Source organism: Melospiza georgiana, chromosome 7, assembly GCF_028018845.1.
Source record: "Melospiza georgiana isolate bMelGeo1 chromosome 7, bMelGeo1.pri, whole genome shotgun sequence".
In the NCBI taxonomy this organism is placed as follows: domain Eukaryota; kingdom Metazoa; phylum Chordata; class Aves; order Passeriformes; family Passerellidae; genus Melospiza; species Melospiza georgiana.
The window spans coordinates 14,472,830-14,495,162 of record NC_080436.1 but is presented as its reverse complement, the minus strand read 5'-3'; the positions used below and the strand labels follow the sequence as shown (position 1 = coordinate 14,495,162).

At 43.1% G+C, this 22,333-nt stretch overlaps 1 protein-coding gene across 1 annotated transcript in view; it reads right to left on the bottom strand.

The window, feature by feature from the left end:
* The window catches only part of CDK15 (cyclin dependent kinase 15), a 34,279-nt gene that overhangs the window by 9,924 nt on the left and 2,022 nt on the right, over window positions 1-22,333 (bottom strand). Inside the window, exons 5-10 of the mRNA XM_058028205.1 lie at window positions 19,062-19,156; window positions 18,212-18,274; window positions 16,085-16,208; window positions 15,396-15,516; window positions 10,366-10,459; window positions 5,273-5,336 (exon numbers count right to left, since the gene is read on the bottom strand). Of these exons, the coding sequence (XP_057884188.1) occupies window positions 5,273-5,336; window positions 10,366-10,459; window positions 15,396-15,516; window positions 16,085-16,208; window positions 18,212-18,274; window positions 19,062-19,156 (561 nt within the window). The remainder of the gene's footprint in view (window positions 1-5,272; window positions 5,337-10,365; window positions 10,460-15,395; window positions 15,517-16,084; window positions 16,209-18,211; window positions 18,275-19,061; window positions 19,157-22,333) is intronic.

Genomic DNA, 22,333 nt, shown 5'->3' with positions numbered 1-22,333 from the left:
TGTGAGATGAAAAAATTTTATGACAATATATCAATTTCATTAAATATTAGTAAAAATGCCAAGTTTATTTAAGTAGTGTACTGAAATATTTTAACATTAATATTCTTTAATGAGTTTAACACAGAACTTTAAAAAAGCATGTTGAGTTGGTAACAGCAGGGCAAAACGTTTCAATGATATCTTAGTGAAATGTTACTTTGTTTTTGCAGAGTGTATTTTCAGGATTAACATTCCAAAAAGGAAATAAGATTTTCTTTACATTAGAAATAGAAATATCAGCTTGGTTACTGGGAACTAGGAGGAATACCTGAATTGTAGAGTTTGCTGTCTTGAGCAAGCCTCTTGACTTAAATTTATCTTTTATGTAACCTGGAGATTAATAATTATCTGCAAGGGGTACCAGCAAGCCAACTACTCCTGTCCGTGTCCAAACACATCTCTCAGTGAAGAATTCAGCTTGAGTGAGGACTGCCAAATTTGCCACTTTGAGTATACAGAGTTTTGATTATAAATGGAAGGTATGGGTAAGAAAACAGTGTGTCTCTGGACTTAATGCAGTTAACTAATGCAGTTTAAATCAGTTCAGATTAATCTCCTGACTGACCCCTTATAGACAAATCCTTAGAGAATGCCAAGGACCCATTGTGTTGAGCAGGGTAAAAACAGAGCAGTAAATATTTTCCCTACTGTAAGGTTAAGAGCAATCTAAAATTGTAAAACACTGTAAACAGCTACTCCATAAAGGTAAGAGACAAAGAATATTTAGATCATTCAAAAAAGTGGATGAACTACTGATTTAATCATCTCACAATGATGATGTAGACATAAAATGATGGGATTGTGTAGGGCTGATTGGCTTTTTTAACAGTTTGAGTAGATCTGAAAGGTAGCACGGTAGGTTTGTTATTTTCTATCCTTATGCAAGGTAGAGTGTGCTAATGAGGAAATACCTTCCTATTTGAAAACCCAGGTGGAAGTGGCTAATGAACTGATAATGAGGCAAGCAAGCCAGAGGACAAAAGTTAAACTTTCCTAATTGATGAAGAGAGAGAAAAGGGATGCCAAGTGCTGCTGGATGAAGGCGGTGGGGTTGCAGGCTCATAGAGAAAATTTCTCTCATTAGTGAAATCTCTGTGGCTTCAGGACAGGAGCAGAGCTCTGTCTGTGTGGCAGGCTGGAAACTGCAGGCTGTGCCCATTGCCACACAGATGGGAAGTTTCCCTACACCCTGGCTAGCATACATTGCAAATTAGTTACAGTGCTGCTCTTCCCTTTGAGATCAAAGCCACATGCAGTTTATTATGACAATAAAATTTTATCGTTTTAGAATTCAGTTTTCTACCATCCCATGTGTTAAATGAAACATCAACATAAAAAGTGAGATTACAAAAAAAAAACCCCAAAGCACTCGGAATGCCGACTTCATCTGCATTTTCACAAATGTCATGGGAAGTTTGCATTTCAGGGCGTGCTGCTTGTTGTCTCCATCTGCTGGTGATATTTTGGAAACGCAGCAGATACTGAAAACATACCTGCGAGCACAAGTTGACTCTGGAAAGCTTCTAAATCTCATTCAGCATACCAAAGCCGGCAGATAAACGAAAAACTAGGTTTTATTTGAAAGTCATTGGTGCATCTGAAAAGGCCGTGTGTGAAACCTGCATCATCTCTGTGAGTAGATATTACCTGGCACAGGCAAGTTCATCATTCAGCCTGTGCAATAAATCAAGGAGTAACACTCATTCTCAGTTCATCATGTTAAAGATAGGTATGCACTGCTCCCCACTCTTTGGAATCCAAATTTCAGAAAAAGGAAATAAAAACTAACTTGGTACATCGGGCGCTTCAGCATTCCCAGTTTGGCTAAAGCACTAGCTTAATGTCATGGGCTGTGATTCCTAATCCTTTCCTGCCCTTGACCCCTGCTGTCTAGATTCAAACTTGTAACCATTAATGGGGCTGGATCAAAACACTGGCCTTCTGGTGTCACCAATGGTGTTTAGAGGGGATTTAAACTCACTGCTTTTCAGCGCAGTGAAATGAACACAGCAGTAGATTAATGCAAGGATTTGAGCTCACTCAGCATGAGAGCTTTCAAAAATAGTGTTAACAGAGCTGCAACTGCCTCTTTCAGGGGAAGCAAAATGAGGGAACAGAACAAATGAACAAACACAGGGCAAAGCCTTGTCACTATGGGTAGGGCTGGTAAGCCCGGGGAGCCAGGGAGAAAGCCAGTGCCTGTGCTGAGATGTGGGGCAGGAGCTCTCCCAGTCCTTCCTGTTCTCCAGGGAATGGCTCTCCAACCTACTTGCAGGCCCTATGACTGCACATAATTCCCCACCCCAAGTGTCCCTCCTGCAGAGAGAAGGTGACATCACAAGCTGTAGGGCTGGCCACAAACAGGTTACTCACCCATCCTTCCCATTCACCTGGAGTCAGGTTGAGGCTTTGGCAAACTGTAGGGAATGGGCATGAGGCTGTTCTTGAACGTTGTGCAAGACACCAGGGCACAGGGTAGTCAAAAACGCCTTTGCACTTTTCATCCCTTGCCAGCTGCCCATAGAGGAGGCAGAGGAGCTGCTTTTCCTCCAGCTGCCCTGTGTGTGCCTGACTCACAGACCCCAGAGCCCATGCTGCATCCTTTCCAGACTGCAGCAGGATGTGCTCAAGCCCACAGCAGTGACAGGAAAACATCTAAAGGTTTCCAGCTTTCATTTCAAAGATTCCTACTAACCCACCTGGCCCAGGAACCCTTCCAGTAACAGTCTCAGTCTGGGGCTGAGCCTACACTGCTGAATCCAGTGGGAGTTTTGCCATCAACTTCAATGAGAATAGGATCACACCTCAGTGCTTTGTTTTGCCCGTGTTCATTCCTTGCCGCGGGCAGGAACCTGTTTGTTTGTTTGCTGCCTGTGCTCAGTGTGAACATCAATAGGACTAGCTAAAAGAATTCAAACCATCAGATTTGGGGAAGAGCTACAAAGTTTGTTTGCTTATCTGAACCAACCCAGGCACCCAGATTCGTACAAATGGTCTGGGAAAAACCTCAGGAGAGAAGGTTTTCTCAGGCTGACTCCACAGACTGTATTGGGGCTGAGCATGTCCTCTGGGGGAGCAGCATTTGTGCTTCAGGGAAGAGAGGGGAAGTGCCCAGAAGCATATAAATGGCATTTAACTTTAAACAAAGAGACCAATTGTCTTTTTACCAGCAGTCTCATCAAAAAGTGAATTGATTTAGTTCATGAGTAGGGCAAATAGTCAAACTTCAGACTAGCCTTCTTCTTCCAGACTGGCTTGTGTAATCCAGGTGTGAGCCAAGTGCTTGGTTCCTGTATGTGGCTGGAACAGTTCACAGCCCCTTAGGCTCGCAAGAGGGGAAAGGGATATTGCCTCTCCAGCTAACACTGCTATTGCCTCAAACACTGACAGAGCTTCTTCCATGTGTTTGCCAGCTCCGTGGGGTGCTCCAACAGAAGTGTCCTCTGAGTCCTGCATTTCTGCCTGGTCCAGCCACAAAGGCACCAGCATTCCAGTATCACAGCACACAGCACAGGTCAATTCTGCCCCTCTGGAGTCCTCTACGGAAACTTTCTATCAAGTCTGAAAGCAAGTCAGGCTTGAAAACTGCTTTTGATGTCTCAGCTTCACTGGCGTTGTTGCCCTGCTGTCCAGGTGCCTGTCCTCTCCTTCCCAGCCCTGCCACTGGCACCGTCCAGAGCAGCAGAGGACAGCACTGCTACTCAGACAAAACAGAGCTGAGGGAATCACTGCTCAGAGCAGTTCTAGGCACTCACATTCTCTGTTGCCTGTGCAAGTTTCTTTGCTAACATAGCCTTAATGCTTGCATTTCTAGGTTGTGCCTCTACCCAGCACCAGGACACCTAACCATCATCACCCAGAGTTTGCATGTTTGAGGCTTTGTATTAGCAGATGACTGGCATAAAAAACTTCTTTGTGATTAGTTCCTCCCACACATGAGCATTTCTGTATCTCCCAGACTACTCTTCTCAACTTGTAGACTATCCAGCCAGGCCTTCCACAACTTAGAGAAGAAAATGCTTCCTCCAGCTGTCTGCTCTGCGCTTGCTTGCTATCCAAATTAAACTTGCTGTGGACAGCGACACATTCCCATTTCACGCTGGTTTGATTAATGTGTCTCAGCTAATTGTGTGAAAGATTCCAGTCCTTTCGACTGTGAGACCAGGTTATTGTTCAGCCAATCTCAGCTACCATGTGAAAATGGGGGCTGTTTAGTGTTCATGCACCAGAATCAAAGGAGGGGCATCTTGGACTGGGTCACAGAGCAACACCCACTTCTTTGAAAAGATGTTACTATGCTCTACTAAACCTGTAAACCTCTTGCTCAAAGCACGTCTTCTCCCTCCTCCTCTCCCCCCTGTTCTTTTTTTCCCTGTCCAGATAGACAGGCTCCCCCCACCACTCTCCTATGGTATAAGTGAGAGAGAATGGCTAGATTGTGGATGGCTGAATTTCACATTCTAGGGTTTTTAATATTTCACTTTAATATTTCTCTTACAGAATGATCCTGCTGAGAGGCTGAGAATCAGTGCTCATCATTTCCCCCTCACTGACACTTGAATATATTTTCCCAGGAGAAAACATTAAACAAAAAGAGAAAGAGAGAAAGGGAGAGAGAGAGGGAGAGGGAGAGTGACTGAGCTAGCTTTTCAAAGCATACTTCTCAACCTGCCCACATCAAAATAAGAGACAACTGGCCCTTTGAAGTTCAGGACACAGACTTCTCTACCAGCTCATGTGGAAATAAAAGAATCCAGCTTTGTAAATCACACAAATTTCTCACCTTGCCGACATCAAAATCAGGGACAGTGACCTTTAAAGCTGAGGTTTAAAGGTCCCCAAACCAATCTCCATAAAAATAAGGAAAGTTCAGATAAACTGCATCTCCCGGTGCCTGTCAGCTTTTCCAGTCTAAACCAGGAGACATTGGTCCTTTGCTCCACTCCACTGAGGAGTGGAGACTAAATACACTGTGACACTTTGAGCAATGAAATCTTCCATTAGACTTACATACACCAGCACTCAGTGAGGCAACTTTGGCACACACATACCTCTGTTTGTAAACCAATCCAATCCCAGTCCTGTTGTAGTTCCTACACCACTGTCATTAAGTAGCTCAAGGGATTTAGTAACATTGAAGCACAGGATTTTTCATAATAAGAATTACTGACCCAACAATGGAGTGGCTAGTGGCTCAGAGAAAAAGCTGGTCTTCTCATGAGTTAAATCCTACCTGGGTTATAGTTGGGGAGCTTGGAAAGTCCTGGCCAGGTATCTTCAGTTGGGACCCCCAATACCTGCAAAAGAAGAGAGTGAGAAGAACAATGACCTCTTTCTGCCCATTTTTGCCTTTGTGTGGAGATGGAGGAATCACTCTCAGTGGAGAGTGGTGGCCTTTCCTGTAAAGCAGAATCACACTGCCTTGGCTGGTGCTGGATCTACCACTGTGCATAAAGGACACTGACATTTTAGCACTTGATTATGTAGCAGAAAGGCTCCTGCTGAGATTGAATGCTGTTGCTGCTGGGAACATCAGTAAAGGCATATGCAGCTTCACTGCCAGGTGCCACTGCTGCCTGTGTTTGCCAGCCCAGGGGTCACACAGCTGAGCCCTTTTCAGTGCTGAAGGTGTCCTCCCACACCAGAGCTGCACTGGGGACTTACTGTGCCTGCTTGCACTGGCAGCAGCTGGTATGTTCAGCAGCAGCACAGGCTGTGAGCTCTGAGAGAAACCCTTCTGAGGAAAAAAGTAAAGCTGGCAGACAGGTCTAGTAGCTGGAGCTAGAAAACAGTGCAGAGCCTCACTCTGAAGGATACAGAGCTTCAGGAGCTTCAGCAATGTCTTTGGCCTTTATTGAGGATTGTGGGCTTCAGCAGTAGCTGCTCACTGAGCAAAGTCTGGGCCACTAAAGCCTCCTCCAACTTCATTTTAGTTGCTGAAATGTGTGACATATCCAGATTTCTGCAGTTGCAGATGTTTTAGTGTTGTTATTATTATTACTTAATGCATGCTAAGTGCCCTGTGCCTGTTGATATGGATGATGTGTGCTAAAGCAGTAAAGCCACATATTTAAGAAGAGTTCACAGCATGTGCATTGGTAGTATAAATCAGTACTGCTAGCTCCAAGCATTCAAAGCTTTCATCCAGACAACACCCAGAACTATCAGGTTTCCTTAAAAAGCAGTGAAATTTTAACATGAAAAGTTTCAGGGTTTTTATTCACTTTCTCTTCTCCAACACTAGATTTGTCTCACATTAGTTACCCTTTGCATATGATAGACAATTCCTGTTTCTGAAAGTGTGAGCTGAGATATATGACATGGGGAACTTGGTCTCCCCAAGATTTGTATTAAGATTGCAAGAAAGCAGGCATCAGTTAAAAAACACATTAAAGAAGGAAGAACTATAAAGCCAGCTTGTGGCACTTGTAAAGCATCAGGTAGTTGATTATTTTTCTCACTCACAGCTGGGAAACAGCTGTGACAATTGCTGCCTGGAGAAGACAGCCACAAGCAGGGTGTGCACCTCATCACTGGCACACGTTAGCACGGCGTCTGGTTGCTGTGGCCCATGGTTCCAGACTGTTCATGGGCTCAGTCTGCCACAGCAAACACTGAGGGGGAGGATCCTTGTCTCTGCTCACCTGTGAAATCACCTTGGAAAGTTGAAAGCTCCCCAAAGAGAAGGTGTCGTGCAGTGTTCGGCCAGCTGGGGATGTTGGAAGCTGGCTTGCGCCATGGGTTATTTGACTGCCCTGGTGAGGATGCCTTCTTGACTGGTGTGTGCATCATGTGACTAGGACAAGTCTGCCCAAAGCAAACTCTGTATGCACAGGAAAGAGAGAGTTGGAATTTGAACCTGAATCCAGAATTTGCTTTCTTTTTGCTATCCTGTTAGCTTTCCAGGAAGCCCTGCTCAGTGGGCCCTCATTCTTCAAGGTTTCTTGTGAGCTGTCAAACATCAGTTCTACAGGCATCAGAGGAAACTGGGTAAGTTCAGTGCATAGTAAAATCATACTTGACAGGGTCAGCTCAGCATTCTGATTCTTTTGGTGAAGAATTTAAACAAATAATTATTTGCGTGTGCTTATACCTTTCTACATAAGGATTACAGCAAATGTTACATTTTACTGCATCGGTGAGTGAAAGTGTTCAGAGCACCAATCACTGAATGCTATATGAATGTATATTTGCATTTTCTGAGCCTTTTCATTAAAAAAGATACTTTTCCAACATGTAAACCTGCATCTCTTTTTGTTTTCCAATGGAAAACAAATGGGGCAAGTGATTTCATTTCTCTTCTCTTCTCTTCTCTTCTCTTCTCTTCTCTTCTCTTCTCTTCTCTTCTCTTCTCTTCTCTTCTCTTCTCTTCTCTTCTCTTCTCTTCTCTTCTCTTCTCTTCTCTTCTCTTCTTTTCCCACCCTGGAGTGGGATTCCTTACCAAATCAGACAATGTGTTACAATTATTTATTTGAAATTAATTATACTCTGACAATTGTTTTACCTGTTGTGTATCTACCCTAAATCTAGATGTTAACTCTCTTGTCCATGTCATCAGAAAAAACAAAGCAACTTCTCTGCATTCTGTAGTGAAAGGTCTTGGTGCAGGTCAGTTCAGACCACTGGGGAAGAAACAGTTTCAGCCAGAAACATTTTTACAGTGCTTGCATTTCAGCAAGTGCTTTTAGATGGTGTAAATCATTGTTCTTTCTCTCTGCCCTCTACCTGCTTGCTTCTCTTGTGATGACTTAGATGAAGGAATCAACCTTGCTGATTTTGTTTAATTTTGTTGGGAAGTCTTATTGTATGTTTTGTGCTGAGGAGCTTTGTAGTCATTCATTTGGCACAAAGTTTGGCTCAGCAGCAGAAGCACCCTGGTGGCATGCTGTAGCCTAATCCAGCCCACATGAAGTCCTTCTCAGCATGATGTTAATCAATAAGATGGAGCTTTTGCATGCAAATCCTATGCCCGCCTCTTAAAATTTGAATCATGGATCTTGAGTTGGTCAGGTTTGCTTGCTCTCCATGCCATGAGCAAACTGGAGACGCTGGAGTTCTCATTCACTCATGCCACACTTCCATAACCAACACTGCCAGCCTTCCCTTCATGTTTGGCCCTGCTCCTGGGCCATGCCTTCATGAGTACCAGTGCTCATTAGGGCTACTGTTTGTGCAGTCAGAGGATGAGAAGGGCAAAGAAGCTGTTCTCATTTAGAGTAAGCCTGGGAGAAAACAAAGTTGCAGGGTCCCCAGTTCATGTAGCCCCACAAGTGAGAGCTGACACAGACCAGCAATGAGCAGCCAGGGATAGAGATGGGAGATTGAGACTGCTTTAGGTGGCACTTGCCTTTAGAACAATTTTTGGTAAAATGACAGCCAGTCAGTCCTGATGATTCAACAGGACAAACACATTTCACAGAATGGGGATTTTCCAACCATGTATTTGTACGGTGTGTGAACCAACAGTCCCACATGGAGATGAGCATACTGGGCCATAGAGACTCATGCACACAAATGCAGGTGGTCTCTCTACCAGTGCAGGCTGCCTCTACTAGTAGTACATGAAAGGAACTGACTATGAGAAAACAGTAGGAATCTCCATTCTGAACCTCACACTCAGCAAAATATCTCATGCTAGACATCGAGAGCCTCTCAGGAGCTTTGAAATCTTGGTCTAACACAGAGCCTCATTCCAGGCTGTATAATATCATAAAACCTCCTGTGAAAAGCACTAATTATTTCATAACTGTTTAAACTTCCTCATGATTTTTAAATAAGGGGGTTTTTTGCCTTCTGTGGCACAAATCCTGTTAATCATGGTATTAGTTATAATACCAGAGAAATTATGATAATGCTATAAACCTCTAATGCAAACCCACAGGAAATGTATCTAGAGATTTCAGAGACATAAGTGTAAGGATAGCCTTCATTCACACTCTGAGAAACTGGACCCTGCCCTGGCTTTGAACCTTGTTAATTGGCTAAGTATGGATTTTCCCCCCCCCCGCCAATAATTCTCCCCCCACCGTGAAAGAGAAATTCAGCATTTATTTAAATGGACTGAACTCTGTTGTGCCCCAGCGCAGAACTCAAGTCTAAAAATCTGACTTACGCAGTCTAATGGCTGTGAAGTAATTTCTCATTATTTAAAGGAATTTTATTTTTTCTGTACTTTCTCCTTTGAAAACCCATGTTTCAGAAACACTCTATGCATAAGAGTAAAAACTTGGGAGAAAATGTGAAAGGGCAGACACAGAATCACAGAATCTGCTGAGTTGGAAGGGACCCAAAAGGATCATTGTTTCCAATTCCTGGCCCCGCACAGGACACCTGAAGAATTCCATCGTGTGCCTGGCAGTGTTGCCCAAAATCTTCTTGAACTCTGGCAGTCTTGGCTGTGACCACTTCCCTGGGGAGCCCATTCCAGTGCCCAGCCACCCTCTGGGTGAAGAGCCTTTTTGTAATATCCAACCTAAACCTCCCCTGACATAACTTCAGGCCATTCCCTCTGGTCCTGTCACTGGTCACTATGGAGCAGAGATCAGTGCCTGCCCCTCCTCTTCCCCTCACAGGGAAGTTGTGACTGCGGTGAGGTCTCCCCTCAGACTCCTCTTGTCCAGGCTGAGCAGACCAAGTGACACCTACAGCAAGACCGACGATGAATGCTTAGGTGAGCTCGCTGTTGAGTCAGCGCGAGCAGCCAGGAGCGCACAGAACCTGTCAGTGCTGCTGACTGCCTCAGCTCTGCCACCTGCCCTTGGAATGTTCCTCACTTCCCCAGCAGGGAAAACAACTTAGGAAGGTCCCAAATATGTTGCTCTCACTCACTACTATCTTTATAAAGTCATTTCACACTTTCCATTATGGCAAATCAGTCTCCAAAGCCACACCATAAACTGGATGATACAAAATGTGCCAAGTTAAAGTGAAGAAAGATCTCTGACAAACCTCAGGGTCCTGCCATGTTCAAGGTAATTCTGGAGCAGTATTAGTGTGCTGTATCCTACAGTAAGTAAAGGATTTAAAAAGAAGCAACAGAATTTGCAGTACCTGCACACCTTTTATGCCTGTTTCAATTTGATGTCACTTTAATTGGCTTTAAATTTTTGATGAGATGACAAACATCAAAAGGAAGTAATTTGATTTACTCCTGTGTCTGTAAGAAAGCTGCCAAATATAAAATGGGTTACAAAGTCTGCTATGAATTTGGCAGATTAGACCAAATTATTTCTGCTATTCACAGGACCTATGCTTAGGGCTTCAAAATTAACTAGGCTGGAGCAATGGATTCTTTTTCTCTTCCATTTCAGAGTGTATTTTACTCACCGCCCAGATCTTCTCCAGTTGTTCGTGAGTACCAGAAGTTGCTGCAAATAATGGCTGACCCTGGATCATTTCCAGAAATATACAGCCTGCACTCCTGCAAGAAACCCAAGGTATTAACTCATTCACATAAATTATATATGTATTATGATTGTTAGGATGGGTGGGGAGAGAGGCAGAGATAATTGTTGGAACTGAAATTCAGGAATTCTGATTTGTAAATGCAGATATCTTGATACAAGTGCACAAGAGAAACAGGAAGGGAGCAGACCAAAGATAAGTTACATTCACATGCCTCCAGGATTTCAAAACCCAAAGGAGTCAAGGTTCCATACATGTCTGTTTCCATCTCCTTTTTCTCATCAGCACCACCCACTAAAAAAAATAAATTCACTTTTCACCATCAAGACAAGACAGGTGAAGTCCTTGGAAAAAAAGCCCACTAAGCACTATCTTTTTTTCAAGTACCAAAAAAATGGTTTCAGGTCTCTGTCCATTAATCCTGTTACAAACTATGTGATAAAAGGATCATGGCAGAAGCCTGTGCATGGACTTTCCATGAGAAAAGGGTACAAAATTGGAGTACTTACAGTAGGAAAGATAAACAGGGAGGTAGTACACACTTCATGGGTTGAAGGATATATTAGATGCAGAAAGAACTCAGAGGCACTAACTACTATAGCCATTTTCCTTCAGAAGCAATTAGCTCTTTTCTGGAAAGCTGAAGGCAAGATTCCATAGCATAAAAAACCTGGTCATAACAGCAAGTTAAAATATTCTTATTTTTATGTCATCCCCTGCTCTACACTTGCTCCAAAACAAACCAGACAGCTTAAAAAACCCCACACTTGCCAAATTGCTTCATTTTACTAAGGTGGATTAGTCCTCATGGCATTAAAGATGAAAAAGTTGTGATCAAGGTAGAATTGCCTATTTGCAACTATTCTCATCTCCTACTATATGGTGTAAAACTGCACTAATTTACTTTTTAATAATTTCCTTCAATTTTTTTCTACATTTTCTGTCTTTTCACTAAGTCCCATTGCAAGTTTCAGTCTCATTCTTCTTTGGTAATATCATATTTGAGTCCTTTAGGCTCAACTCTTGAAAACCCAGCTTTGTCTTACAAGCTCTGAAAGTATTATTTTCACTTGCTTAGCAATAACTGGTAATCTGTTCTGGTCATCTGCATTCCTGTGTTACCCTTTGCACCTTGTTTCTGCAATACTGTAGTTGCTTTTCCCACCTGGCTGTGGTCAGTTGAAACCCTGGCACGGAGCTCATCTGTGGTATTTATTTTGGTCATCCTTGCACACCAGCTGGTGCCAAGCCTGTTTGCAGATCCATATCTAACACTGTTTTCATAAACATCTCTGCTGCGTTTTCCCTTAGCTTCCTGTGCTCTAACCTTGGCGAGTCTTGTGAGATGAGCTTCTTTGCTTGTCTAATACCCTCTTACAGAGTCCAGGCATCATGAAACTTAAATCCACAGCTTTTGCAACACAGAGTTTTCCTGGTGTTTCATAGCACTACCACATGATTAGACATTACTTTGGAGCCCACAGATAGATTCTACTGAGCCCAGTGGCATACCAAGACTGTTTTCACAGCTGATGGATGTACCCAAGTGGCTCACCCTATTTTGCAACCCCAGGGGCTGCTGTAATTGGCTGATTGCATTGCACAACTTCAACTGTGCATGGTCAAAGCAATTTGGGTACTCTTGATTTGCAGGGGGAAGAGAAACAACTGTCTGTGTTTTAGGAACAAGTGATGATGATGTTCTACCACAGTTTGCATTCTGATATCCTAGCTAGAAAGGACCATTAGACTGGCAAGAGCAGGAACTTTGGAAAATAATGGTACTCATATTAGCCTTGCAGTAGAGGCCTCAGCTTTCCCTCTGAGAGTGACAGTTACAGCTCTGACAGCCTTATGAGGATCCTTCTGATAAAGAGGATGATTCAAAAGCATTTACTTTTAAATGTTTCTAAATGTTTCTTTGACCTGGGGTTGTTTTGCTTTTCCCCTTTTCATTCTTTCCCCTCTAATATTAATTTCTCAAGTCTTCTTACCCCTTCCAGTCTATAAGCTTCTCAGAGGGTCTCAGTCCTATAAAATTGCCTTGGGAAGCGATAGGGCAGAGGGAGGGGTCTTTTGGGAAGAGGCCTAGGCATGATATTTTAGCAAGTGCCAGATATGTACACAAATCAAAACAGTGACAGTTAAAGTAGTAGGAAAAGTGACAGGGATATTCAGGGAGCACAAGCAGAGCTGATTTAGACAGTACAGTTGTATCCATCTGCAGTCCCTGGGGAAGGTCTGAACACTGTACTTTGCCCTCAGTCTGCAGTGCTGCATCACACAGTGGAAAGATTCTCATCAGGATTAAGATTTAAGATATCTCTACTGCATCCCACAGTTTCCTCTCCATGTTTTAGAGTTTTTGTTGGCACTATTTTATATTTAACCAGAAATATATCCTTCCTCTTGTTCATCACCAAGCCTGCTCTGTACAGTGGAGCCCTTAGTCAATATCTCCCAGTTTGCCATAGCGGGGCACTGTGAACCAGGCTGAGGAGAAGGCTGTAGTGAGCCTGGCAGGTCCTTGTTAAATGACTGCATGTGAACTCCTATTCTACATGAATCTACAAGGGAAGAACACTGTGATTTTTTTTCTCTTTTTTTTTTTTTTTTTTTAATGGAAGATTATACAAGGAAAGACTGACTGAAAAGACATTTTAAGGCACTCATGATGTTTGCAGCCATTAATGTGGCTGTATATAAAGCACTTGGTGTTTTTCAAAAAAAGAAAAAAAGTCCTTCTGATATGCAGTGTAATCTCCCTGAAATCCCTTAATTGAATCTTCTAAAGTCCTGAAGAGATAGTGAGGGAGAAAGAAAGAGAAAAGAGATACAGAGAGATTAAAGCAGCTTTTCTAGTTAGTCCAAGAGAGACCAAGTCTCCTTCTATATCTCTTTCTTCATCTATTCAAGGCCTCATTCACTTCCCATGTGCCTCCCACTGACAGTATTGCTGCTCAAGCACACTATGCATGAATTGCAATAATGTTTTATTTTGTTATAATTGGTTTCTTTAAACCAAGGCTTTGACACCCACTGTCTCATGCCATTACCAAGGGCATTCTGACCTGCCTTCATGTAAATTGCAGCATCCAAAGGACATAGGGTTTTTTTTCCTTTCTTCCCAATAGACAAGTAACATCTGTGTGAATTCACATTATTTCCTAATAGACAAAAATTGAACTTAAATGCAGTGTACATCAAGATAATAAATGACTCTTGTTAGAGGAAGTTACTGAATAGAGCTCACTGAAGTACTCTCTAGTCTCTCAGCATGACATCTTTCTTTAGGGCAAACACTTGGAATGTTGTTATTATAAGGAGGCGTTATAACAAAGGTGCCCATAGTGTGGATGTAGTTCAGTGGGACGGAGAGCACTGTGCTGCTAGGGCTGGGATCTTTGTACACCACTCCTACATTGCTATTCATTACACCAGAGCACAGTCATGCAGTGGGGATGTTGGTTTTGCATAGGCAGAAATGACATGCTTTCTGTGCATAGCTGCCTTTGGACAGGGGTCAGCTTTCAGGGAAAAAAACCAACAGGCTTATGCCTGATACAAACCCTCTAATCTGCTAGGCAGGCATGTTCTTCAAACTCAGCAGACATTTCTGAGACACTGTCTGGAGGGAAAAATGACAGGTAGTGGGGGTAGTAGACAGGACTATTTAGACTGGCTTAGCAGCTGGAAGCCATTAGAATTTAGCAAGGTTAGAGAACCTTTAGAGAAGCCTTTAAATAATTAAATTAGCAGCAGTCCTAGGGAAGTAAACAATCTAAAAACTTCCGTTTGCCTGACCTACCCTCCAGACTTAGGTCACTGGAGTGTCTGATAAGCTGCAGACCTCTGGAGGGAGATATAGCCTGTGAAGACCTGGAGCTTTGCTGATTGCAAACTTAGCCAGCCATCTTGCACATTCTTCAGCCTGCTGCACTCCTACCCCTTCCCAGCCTTTGACTCTGCAATAGTTAAGAGTACTGGTGGGACAGGTACAAGCAGAAGATTAACTGGTCTGAAGAAAGGGTGAAGCAGCAATATCATCTACAGATGTAAAATTGCCAGAATAAGGAAGGTCTCCTGCAATTTCACGAGCTGCACACTGCCCATGAGCATGTCAGGACTGTGTTGTTGGAAGTGGGCTCAGGTGGGGCAGAAGTAAGCCAGAAGGTTGATGAACCTTACAGTTAGCACAGCTACCATCCAAGCCAGCCCAAAAGACCACTGGGAGCCTGCAAAGCCTTCATCCTCTGCTGTTTTCTGCCCACTCTCAGAGACTCCTCTCCCATCTATGAATGTGTAGCTTGTTTTCCTTTTGATTCCTTTTGATTTGATATGGGCAGAGCTCATAAGGAAACAAGGCTTTAACAGACACAGCCCTTCTCCTGAGTGAAGTACACACTGCATCTGAGACATGATCTTTGAGAAGAAGGACACAGTATCACAGAAATAATTAAAATCTCAGACATCTTTCTATCTCCAGACTCATTGAGAAACCCTTTAATGGCACATTCTGTTACCAAGGCCTAAGTAACTGATGGTGCAGTTGTGGGTCCATTGTTTTCACACAAAGCCATTTCTGCAGAGAGTTACTACTGGCTCAGCTGACTACATAGATACACTTGCATTGAGCATCTTCTCAATATCTTCTGCTGCAAGACACAAAAATGCTCCATACATGTTACCAGACAAGATGCATATCTCTCATAAATATTATCAGATGAGGTTTGTATCTATCCACAGCTGAGATGTAGTGACATAATTCCCAAAAACTCCTATGAACCCTCTATGAAGCTTCTACAAAACTCCACACTGCTCACAAATTTACTGCTCAGAGGTGTTAATTCCTCTGCTTACAACCGTAACTAGTGTAACTTTGGCTGATTTAATTTATTCAGATAAAAATATTTTTTCCCAGGGAACCCCAGAGCTTTGATATTGGTCAGTACCAGATATCTATATCAGAAGAATAAGCTGTAGCTCCAAGCAGCACATCAGGAGGACGGTACCAGAGTGTCACAACTTCAGAGGAGTATGTCTGTCTGGGGATGGACTGGGCACGAGCAAGCCCTGCAAAAAAATCCCCAACAAACCAACAAAAAATGCTGTGTTAGGACAGTCCTTCTACCTGTACAGTGCATAGATGATAATAATTGGAAACAGGACATCATTTTCTTTTCAAACACAAGTAATCTCAATGCAGCTTACAAGCAATTGACAAAGAAAGTGTTTCTTGAATATACCTCTGGGGCAGATCAAATCAAGTAATAGGCTGTGTTTTACAGGGCTTTATCATTTGAGACTGAAGCAGCTATCCCAAACCAATGCCAAGAAAGCTTTTTGGGTCACACATTGCTGTGGACTCTACACCTTACATTATTTTCTGAACAGAGAGGGGCTGATTCTTTGTTCTCTTGAACAAGTTTTACATGGCAGTAATTGCTCTGACTTAAATGAGTTTAATCCCTGCACCTATCAGTATAAATACAAGAAAAGCTGTACTGACCACAGAAATAGTTTCCTGAAGTTCAAGAAAAGGTTATGCTTCTCTGCCTTAATTGGCTGTGGATACAGATCTATATGCATGCTACAGCTTTGGCCTGAGCAGATACACAGCTGTATCCAAAGTGGGACTCACCAAAGTCGGCTAATTTGAGCTCACCGAGGCAACTGATGAGCAAGTTCTGGGGCTTCAGATCTCGGTGAAGAATGTGTTGTTGGTGGATGTAAGCCAGGCCACGCAAAAGCTGGAACATGAAGAGCTGGAAAAAGCCAGCAAAAAAACTGAAATGATTTTGTGTGACTTTGCATTGATACATTAACTCTGAACTTCAGGAGAACCCTGGAACAAAGCAGAGACAAAGCAAGTAAGAAACCAGTAAAAATCCCAAAAATGAGTAGAGCTGGCTGAGGAGGAGAAAACTGTGGTGGGTTATGACTGCCCTACAGCTTTCTGAGGTTTTTAGGGTGGAATATTTGGCCAGGAGGGCAGTTTAACTGTGGTCCATAAATGAACATTCTGGAAATTTAGTTTTTGTTTAGAAATGGACTGTTGATTGCAGGAGCAAAGTCAGCTTGCCAAAACACAGACCCCAGCTTTCAGAACAGCAGCTGTGCTGGTTGCAGCGCTCAAGACAAAGACACAAAGACACACAGCCAAACAAAATGAAAGCCTAAGGAGCTGAAGGTTTGCCCCCTTGAGCCAGATGGCACCAGCTGACTGGGTTCCATGGCCACTGCACATGCCACCAGTGGAGCAGGGAACTGACTGACCTGGCAATGGGAACTGTTGGCTTCAAGCTGGGAGATAACATGAGGACCTGGTTTTAAAAATACAGCAAATCAGATATGATGAACAAAGCAAGCAAGGAAGAAGGAAACCAAGCAAGAAAGGAAGCCAATAAATAAATATCTAACTCCCACCATCATGGTAGTCTAAATAAGCCTGGGGTAAAATAAGTTGGGCTGAAACAAGGTATGAAGTTTGACAATGGATAGAAACAGAACACAGCAAAAGTAAGAAGACTTCATCAGAGAAAAGATATTTTTCGCCAGAGGTTTAACCTGAAGAGGAGGAAAAGCAGTGACACCCATAGGTCATTTTTGTATCAGACAATTGTCCCTGTAACATACTGCATACTTATATTATATAGGAATCACTCAGAGAAAACAAACTGCATTTGCCAGCAAAAATGAAGCAAGCTAGATGACTCTCTAATTATTTACTGAGCAGTAAATAATTTGCAGTTCAGTTCCTGCTGACAGTGAGTATTCTGGACAGGAAAGCAGAGCAGCTGGCTAGTGTTTATTCACAGAAATGCCAGGGAGTACATATTACAGCCATGTGCTCCACATGCTTTACGAGCATGTCTGGTAGCAGAACCCTTGAGATCTGTGCCAAAACTGCTACACTGCATCTCAGAGATGTAGCTGAGCTTTAAGGATGTTTAAAATCTGAGGCCCCAAAAAACTTCATCAGAATTGGTGTTGCTTAACAACTATCTGGAAAAAGATGCGAACAATGTGGCAACATTTGAAGATGACAGAAGTATTTAGATTAGTTGTGATAACAAGAGACAGTGAGGAACTTCAGAGAGATCTGACAAAGCCAGATGAATAGGCAGTTTGATAAGATACAAAGTTATTGTTGACAGCTGTAAGATAAATAACTGAAGCTGCTCAGGAAAAGGGCCCAGGCATACACTGAGGACATCTGCACTGAAACCTTAAGCCAGTGTGCAGCAGCAGTCCTGAAAGTTAATTAAATGTGAAGATGCATACAGAGGAGAGCAGGAGACTATTATAACATCAGTCTATAAAGTAAGGGTACATGTTTGGCTGTGTTCAGATCCAGTCAACCACAAAAGGTATGGGAGAAACAAAAGGGACTTAAACAACTGCAAATATGAAGATAGTTCCAAATGAGAAAAGAGTGAGATGTGAGAGTTTTTAATTAGACAGATGAATAATGTGTTGTAACTATAAGAGGACAAAAATTTGTGTAGAGATAGGTTTCCTTGCCACAAGATGTCATTGTTCTCAAAAGCTGAATGCCTGCTTGTAGGCTCAGAAAATAGGAAGAGGGGCTAATTGAAAAAAGGCTTGGAGACTGAGAGGGAGCTTGTTATATCATCAAAGGTAGATTTTCTCCCAAGTTTTTGTCATATATGTAACAAATATTAGTAAATAATTTACAGTGACCATACATAGTGGAAAATAACTCTTCCTCATGCCTTAAGGGATACAAGTCTTCTAAGGAACTCACCATAACATTGCACAAATGGAGTCCTCCAGGATGCTGGCTCATGTACTGTGCTAGATCTGTGTGCTAAACAAAAGAAAAGAACTTGAGGTAAAACTTCTTCTGTAAAATGCCTCTACCAACAATGCCTCTTCTGTAAATGGAAAAATATGCAACTGCTACAAAGCTGCCTATTTCACCTGGGTGAACATCTGGTCTGATGCAGCACACAAGCATGTGCTTAAGTTCTGGGCCACACCAGGGACCTGGCTGATGTGTTATCTGACCCAGCACTTGTGACCTGAAGCTGCTGCTTAACAGAATTCATACTTGTGCCAGAACTAACCACAGAGCTGCAATAAGAAGACATAGCCTCTGTATTTTCTTTATCATTTGGTAGACTATCTGCAAAAGCATGAGAAGTAGCAAGATTTAAGTGGAGAATTTTATTGGTATCCTGGTCTCCGCATGAGAGCAACTCACAGCTTGGTCATGGTAAGCCACTGGGGTCAGTGCCAAATCTGACCCCAGCTGGGATGTGAGCTCATATCATTATTTCCTATCCTTGCTGTGGCAGAAAAACAGTACTTTTATTGTGTTGGCAAGGCAGAAATGGAGGTAAATAATGTCTGTCACCCCAGTGGACACAAGACATGGAATTATTTTTGCATACAGCTGTTGCATATGCAGAAAGAAAAGAGTAAGGCTGTGTGGCTGGAAAGCAGGAGATCAAGAAGGAAAATCAATCATTGCACTACAGAATTACAACTTGTTTCTTTGTAGATGTCTCTTAGAGCAGTAAATTCATTCTGCAGCCACTTCCCAATACTTCCCAGTACTAGCTCCACAGGAAGCTAGAAAAACATGAACTCACCATGTACTCAAAGACAAATGTTAGTGTCTCCTTGGTCTGGATAATGTCATGAAGCAGTACAATGTTGGCATGTTTCAAGCACTTGAGAAGAGAAGCTGGGAAAACACAAAAGGAAGATTAACTTTACTGCTGCTGGAAATGGAAGGAGATCGTGCACAAAACAAGGCAGCGAAAATAAAAAACTGGGGAGTAATAGTCCAGACTTGGCAGTTCTGTAAGAAGTGGCAGCTACTGAGCCTGAAGGAGGATGGAACAGCTCTGCAGAGAAGCAAGCATCAGTGCTCCAGGCTTGGCAGAAGCCCATCCATCTCTCAGAGGTGGGATCTTGCCTCTGTCAGAAAGAGCAGTTCAGAGTTCCCATGTGTCAGGTTATAAATTGAGGAGATGTAATTTTTTCAAGGTAAATGCTGAGAGGGAGGACCTAGGAGCTCCGAGAGCCAGAATGCAGCAGAATGAAGTTACTGAGTGAATAGTAACTTGTATGTACGTATAAAACTTAGGCACATTTTCTTTCAGATTAACTATCAAAAGCATCATTGCAACTGTGTGTCCCTGGTCCTTAGGTCCTGACCTGCCTTTGCCAAGCCTTGTCACATCCAGGGTGTGGTGATGCAGGGGGCAGCACAGTCTATGGTCACATATAGACTACAGAGCCCTGACTTATGCTAAGGCAGGAGCTGCAGCTTTCTGAGCCTTTTGGCTGTGCATTGGGTTTGCTATGTTAGAGCAGGCTCCAGGCAGAACTCATATGAAAGGAGCTTCTCAGCAGAAAGTCAGCTTCTCAGCCTGCACAGCTTAATCATTTGCTACCTTAGGTATGAGACAATATAGCAGTCACTCTGTACAGAGGAGGAATGTGGGGAAGAGGTGAAACTGGGATTACTTTGCCTGTAGGTCACTGGCACAGCTGCATAATCTGACCCAGCTGTTCACAAACAGGGAACACAAACTACACAGAGAGAAGCCCCAAAGCCCCGAAAAAGCAGATGTCCCTGACTGGAGATCTTAGTTCTGCTTCTGACATAGCAGAATAGCCTCAGAGCTGTTCCAGACCCACTTTTTGCTGCTGATTAAAACCAAATTAGTTTGCTGTCAGACCACACAGTGCTACAAATTTCATTCAAATAAGGCACGGGCATACAATCTTGTTTCAAGCACACAATACAGAGCATGGGCCAGCTGTGGGAGGCAGAGTTTTGGTCACATTAAAAGCTGCTTTTTTGTTTTTCACACAATCTGAAAAAGATATTTGAAGAGTTTCATACAGGCAAAGCAAATTTATACCGGATTAGCACTTTGCCTTTTGTGACCATAACAATCTCACCTGGTTCTAAAAGCCCTACTGCCAGAGTTACACTGTGTGACACAGCTGTGGCCCAAGCCTGTGTCACTCCTGAGACTACTGAGCAGTGAGGGATGCCGGATTCAGCACAACTACTGGATTACAAAGTAGTTCTTGCACAGAGCTTGGTGTTGCTGCAGCTAAACTGCCTCTGCCATTGATACTAGTCCATTTAGCTACCACCAGTACATCCCGAGTGCATAGCAGTATGGACCTTAAACATGCTTCACACTTGCTATGAATCTAGTAAAAATACTCTGGCTAGAGCCCATCTGCTACAGAACATGATAACCTGACTCTGTGATACCTCAAAAATTCCATATGACCGGAATTTTTGCTCCAGAGGGGCAGCACAGAGGGTCCACAGTAAAATGGAGGATTCAGCGCCTGTGCCTCAATCAGGCTTCTGGGAACTGCTCCTCACTTTGTTGCTTCTACAACCCCCTGCTGGGGTGTCAGGTGCTACTGCCAGAGCCGAGCTTTAAACGCGTTTTGTCTCTGCGGGGCTTCCTGGGGTGAAGCGTCTCTTTGTCAGGGGAGCACATTCCTCCAGGGTAGCAGAGAATGCGCCGCCTTAATAAATCTTGTGCTTTGTTTTTGCTACTGACTTACATTGTAAATTTGAGGTGTCAGATGCTGCAAAGCCCAGCAGTGCACAAAAGACCTACTTAAAGCAGACCCTTCATAGGATCGCCCGTGTTTTCTCCCATAATGAATGAAGTTAAGACTCTGAGCCTGTCCAGTAGAGCATGTTAAAGGGGTGCTGATCTTTGGTGCATCATTAGTTCAATGCAGATAAAGCTTTTAATGCTTATTTTACTGGTGGGCTACAAGTGTAAATGCAGAGCAAAAGCACCACAGCAAATGAGGAAAGGTAATACAAGCCATTTTTAAAATAGGCATATTTAGGTGTGTCTCTGCTTTCACACAGAATTGGACTAAGGACTTCGTAAACTTTCTTGTCTTAATTACAGTTATAAACCTGGAGTGGATTCAGTAACCTCTCTCGCTATTCTGAGTTGACTGCTATGAGAGTCCTTCTGTGCTGGCACTGCTCTGTGAAAGCTGGCACATCTGGTCCCTGACTCTCCATCCCTGTCACAAGATTAACCCTAGTTTCAAAAGTAAGAACTAAAAAAAACCCTCATGTGTGTTGTCCTACATGGATAGCTTTCGCTAATACCATAAAACAGACTGGCACAACAGTTGCATATTTCTGTGCATGGAAGAAAACAGATTATGGTCTTCTTGGGATTGTACAGCAGATGAAAATAGAAGCCTCAGTCAAGCAGGCTTGTGAACTTAGTCTGTAGGGAAATGTAAATACTTTCAGCCAAAATCAAGTACTTGCACAAAAGCATTTCTTTCTCCAAGAAATTGAGAAATCTGCCCAATGCTCTACAAAGTCGACTGATAAGAAGAATTTCTCATTGGACTGAAATAACAGATGTTATTACACATCACTTTTATTGAAAGTATCTCTCTTCGGGCTGAGATCTGTGATGCTCCAGGAACTGGCTAGGAAAGTGTCATGGTTGTAGTAACAAGTCTACAACTGCCCAATGCAGCAGTGGCAAAGGCTGTGTACTTTCTAGAGGGAGAGAGAAAGCAGCTGTGAAGGAGGCAGCAAGCAGAAGGTGCAAGGGGGCCCTGACACTGCTAGAAAGAACATGCTCTGGATGCAGCTGGCACTTTCCTTATCACAGGCATGGGTGCATCTCTCACAAGTGCATACACCAGAGATTCCTTCTCTGTCCTTTCCATGCCTGTCCAGCCCAGCGTGAAGACATCCTCCATGAGAGGATAAGGACACTGAGAATTTTGGGAGAAGGACAGCTGGCACATTGAATAAGCAAGGAAGGACTGAGGAAGACATCATGGAGCTTTTCCACCTTAAAACAAATGCTCTTCAAGAGTGATGCTCCTCTAT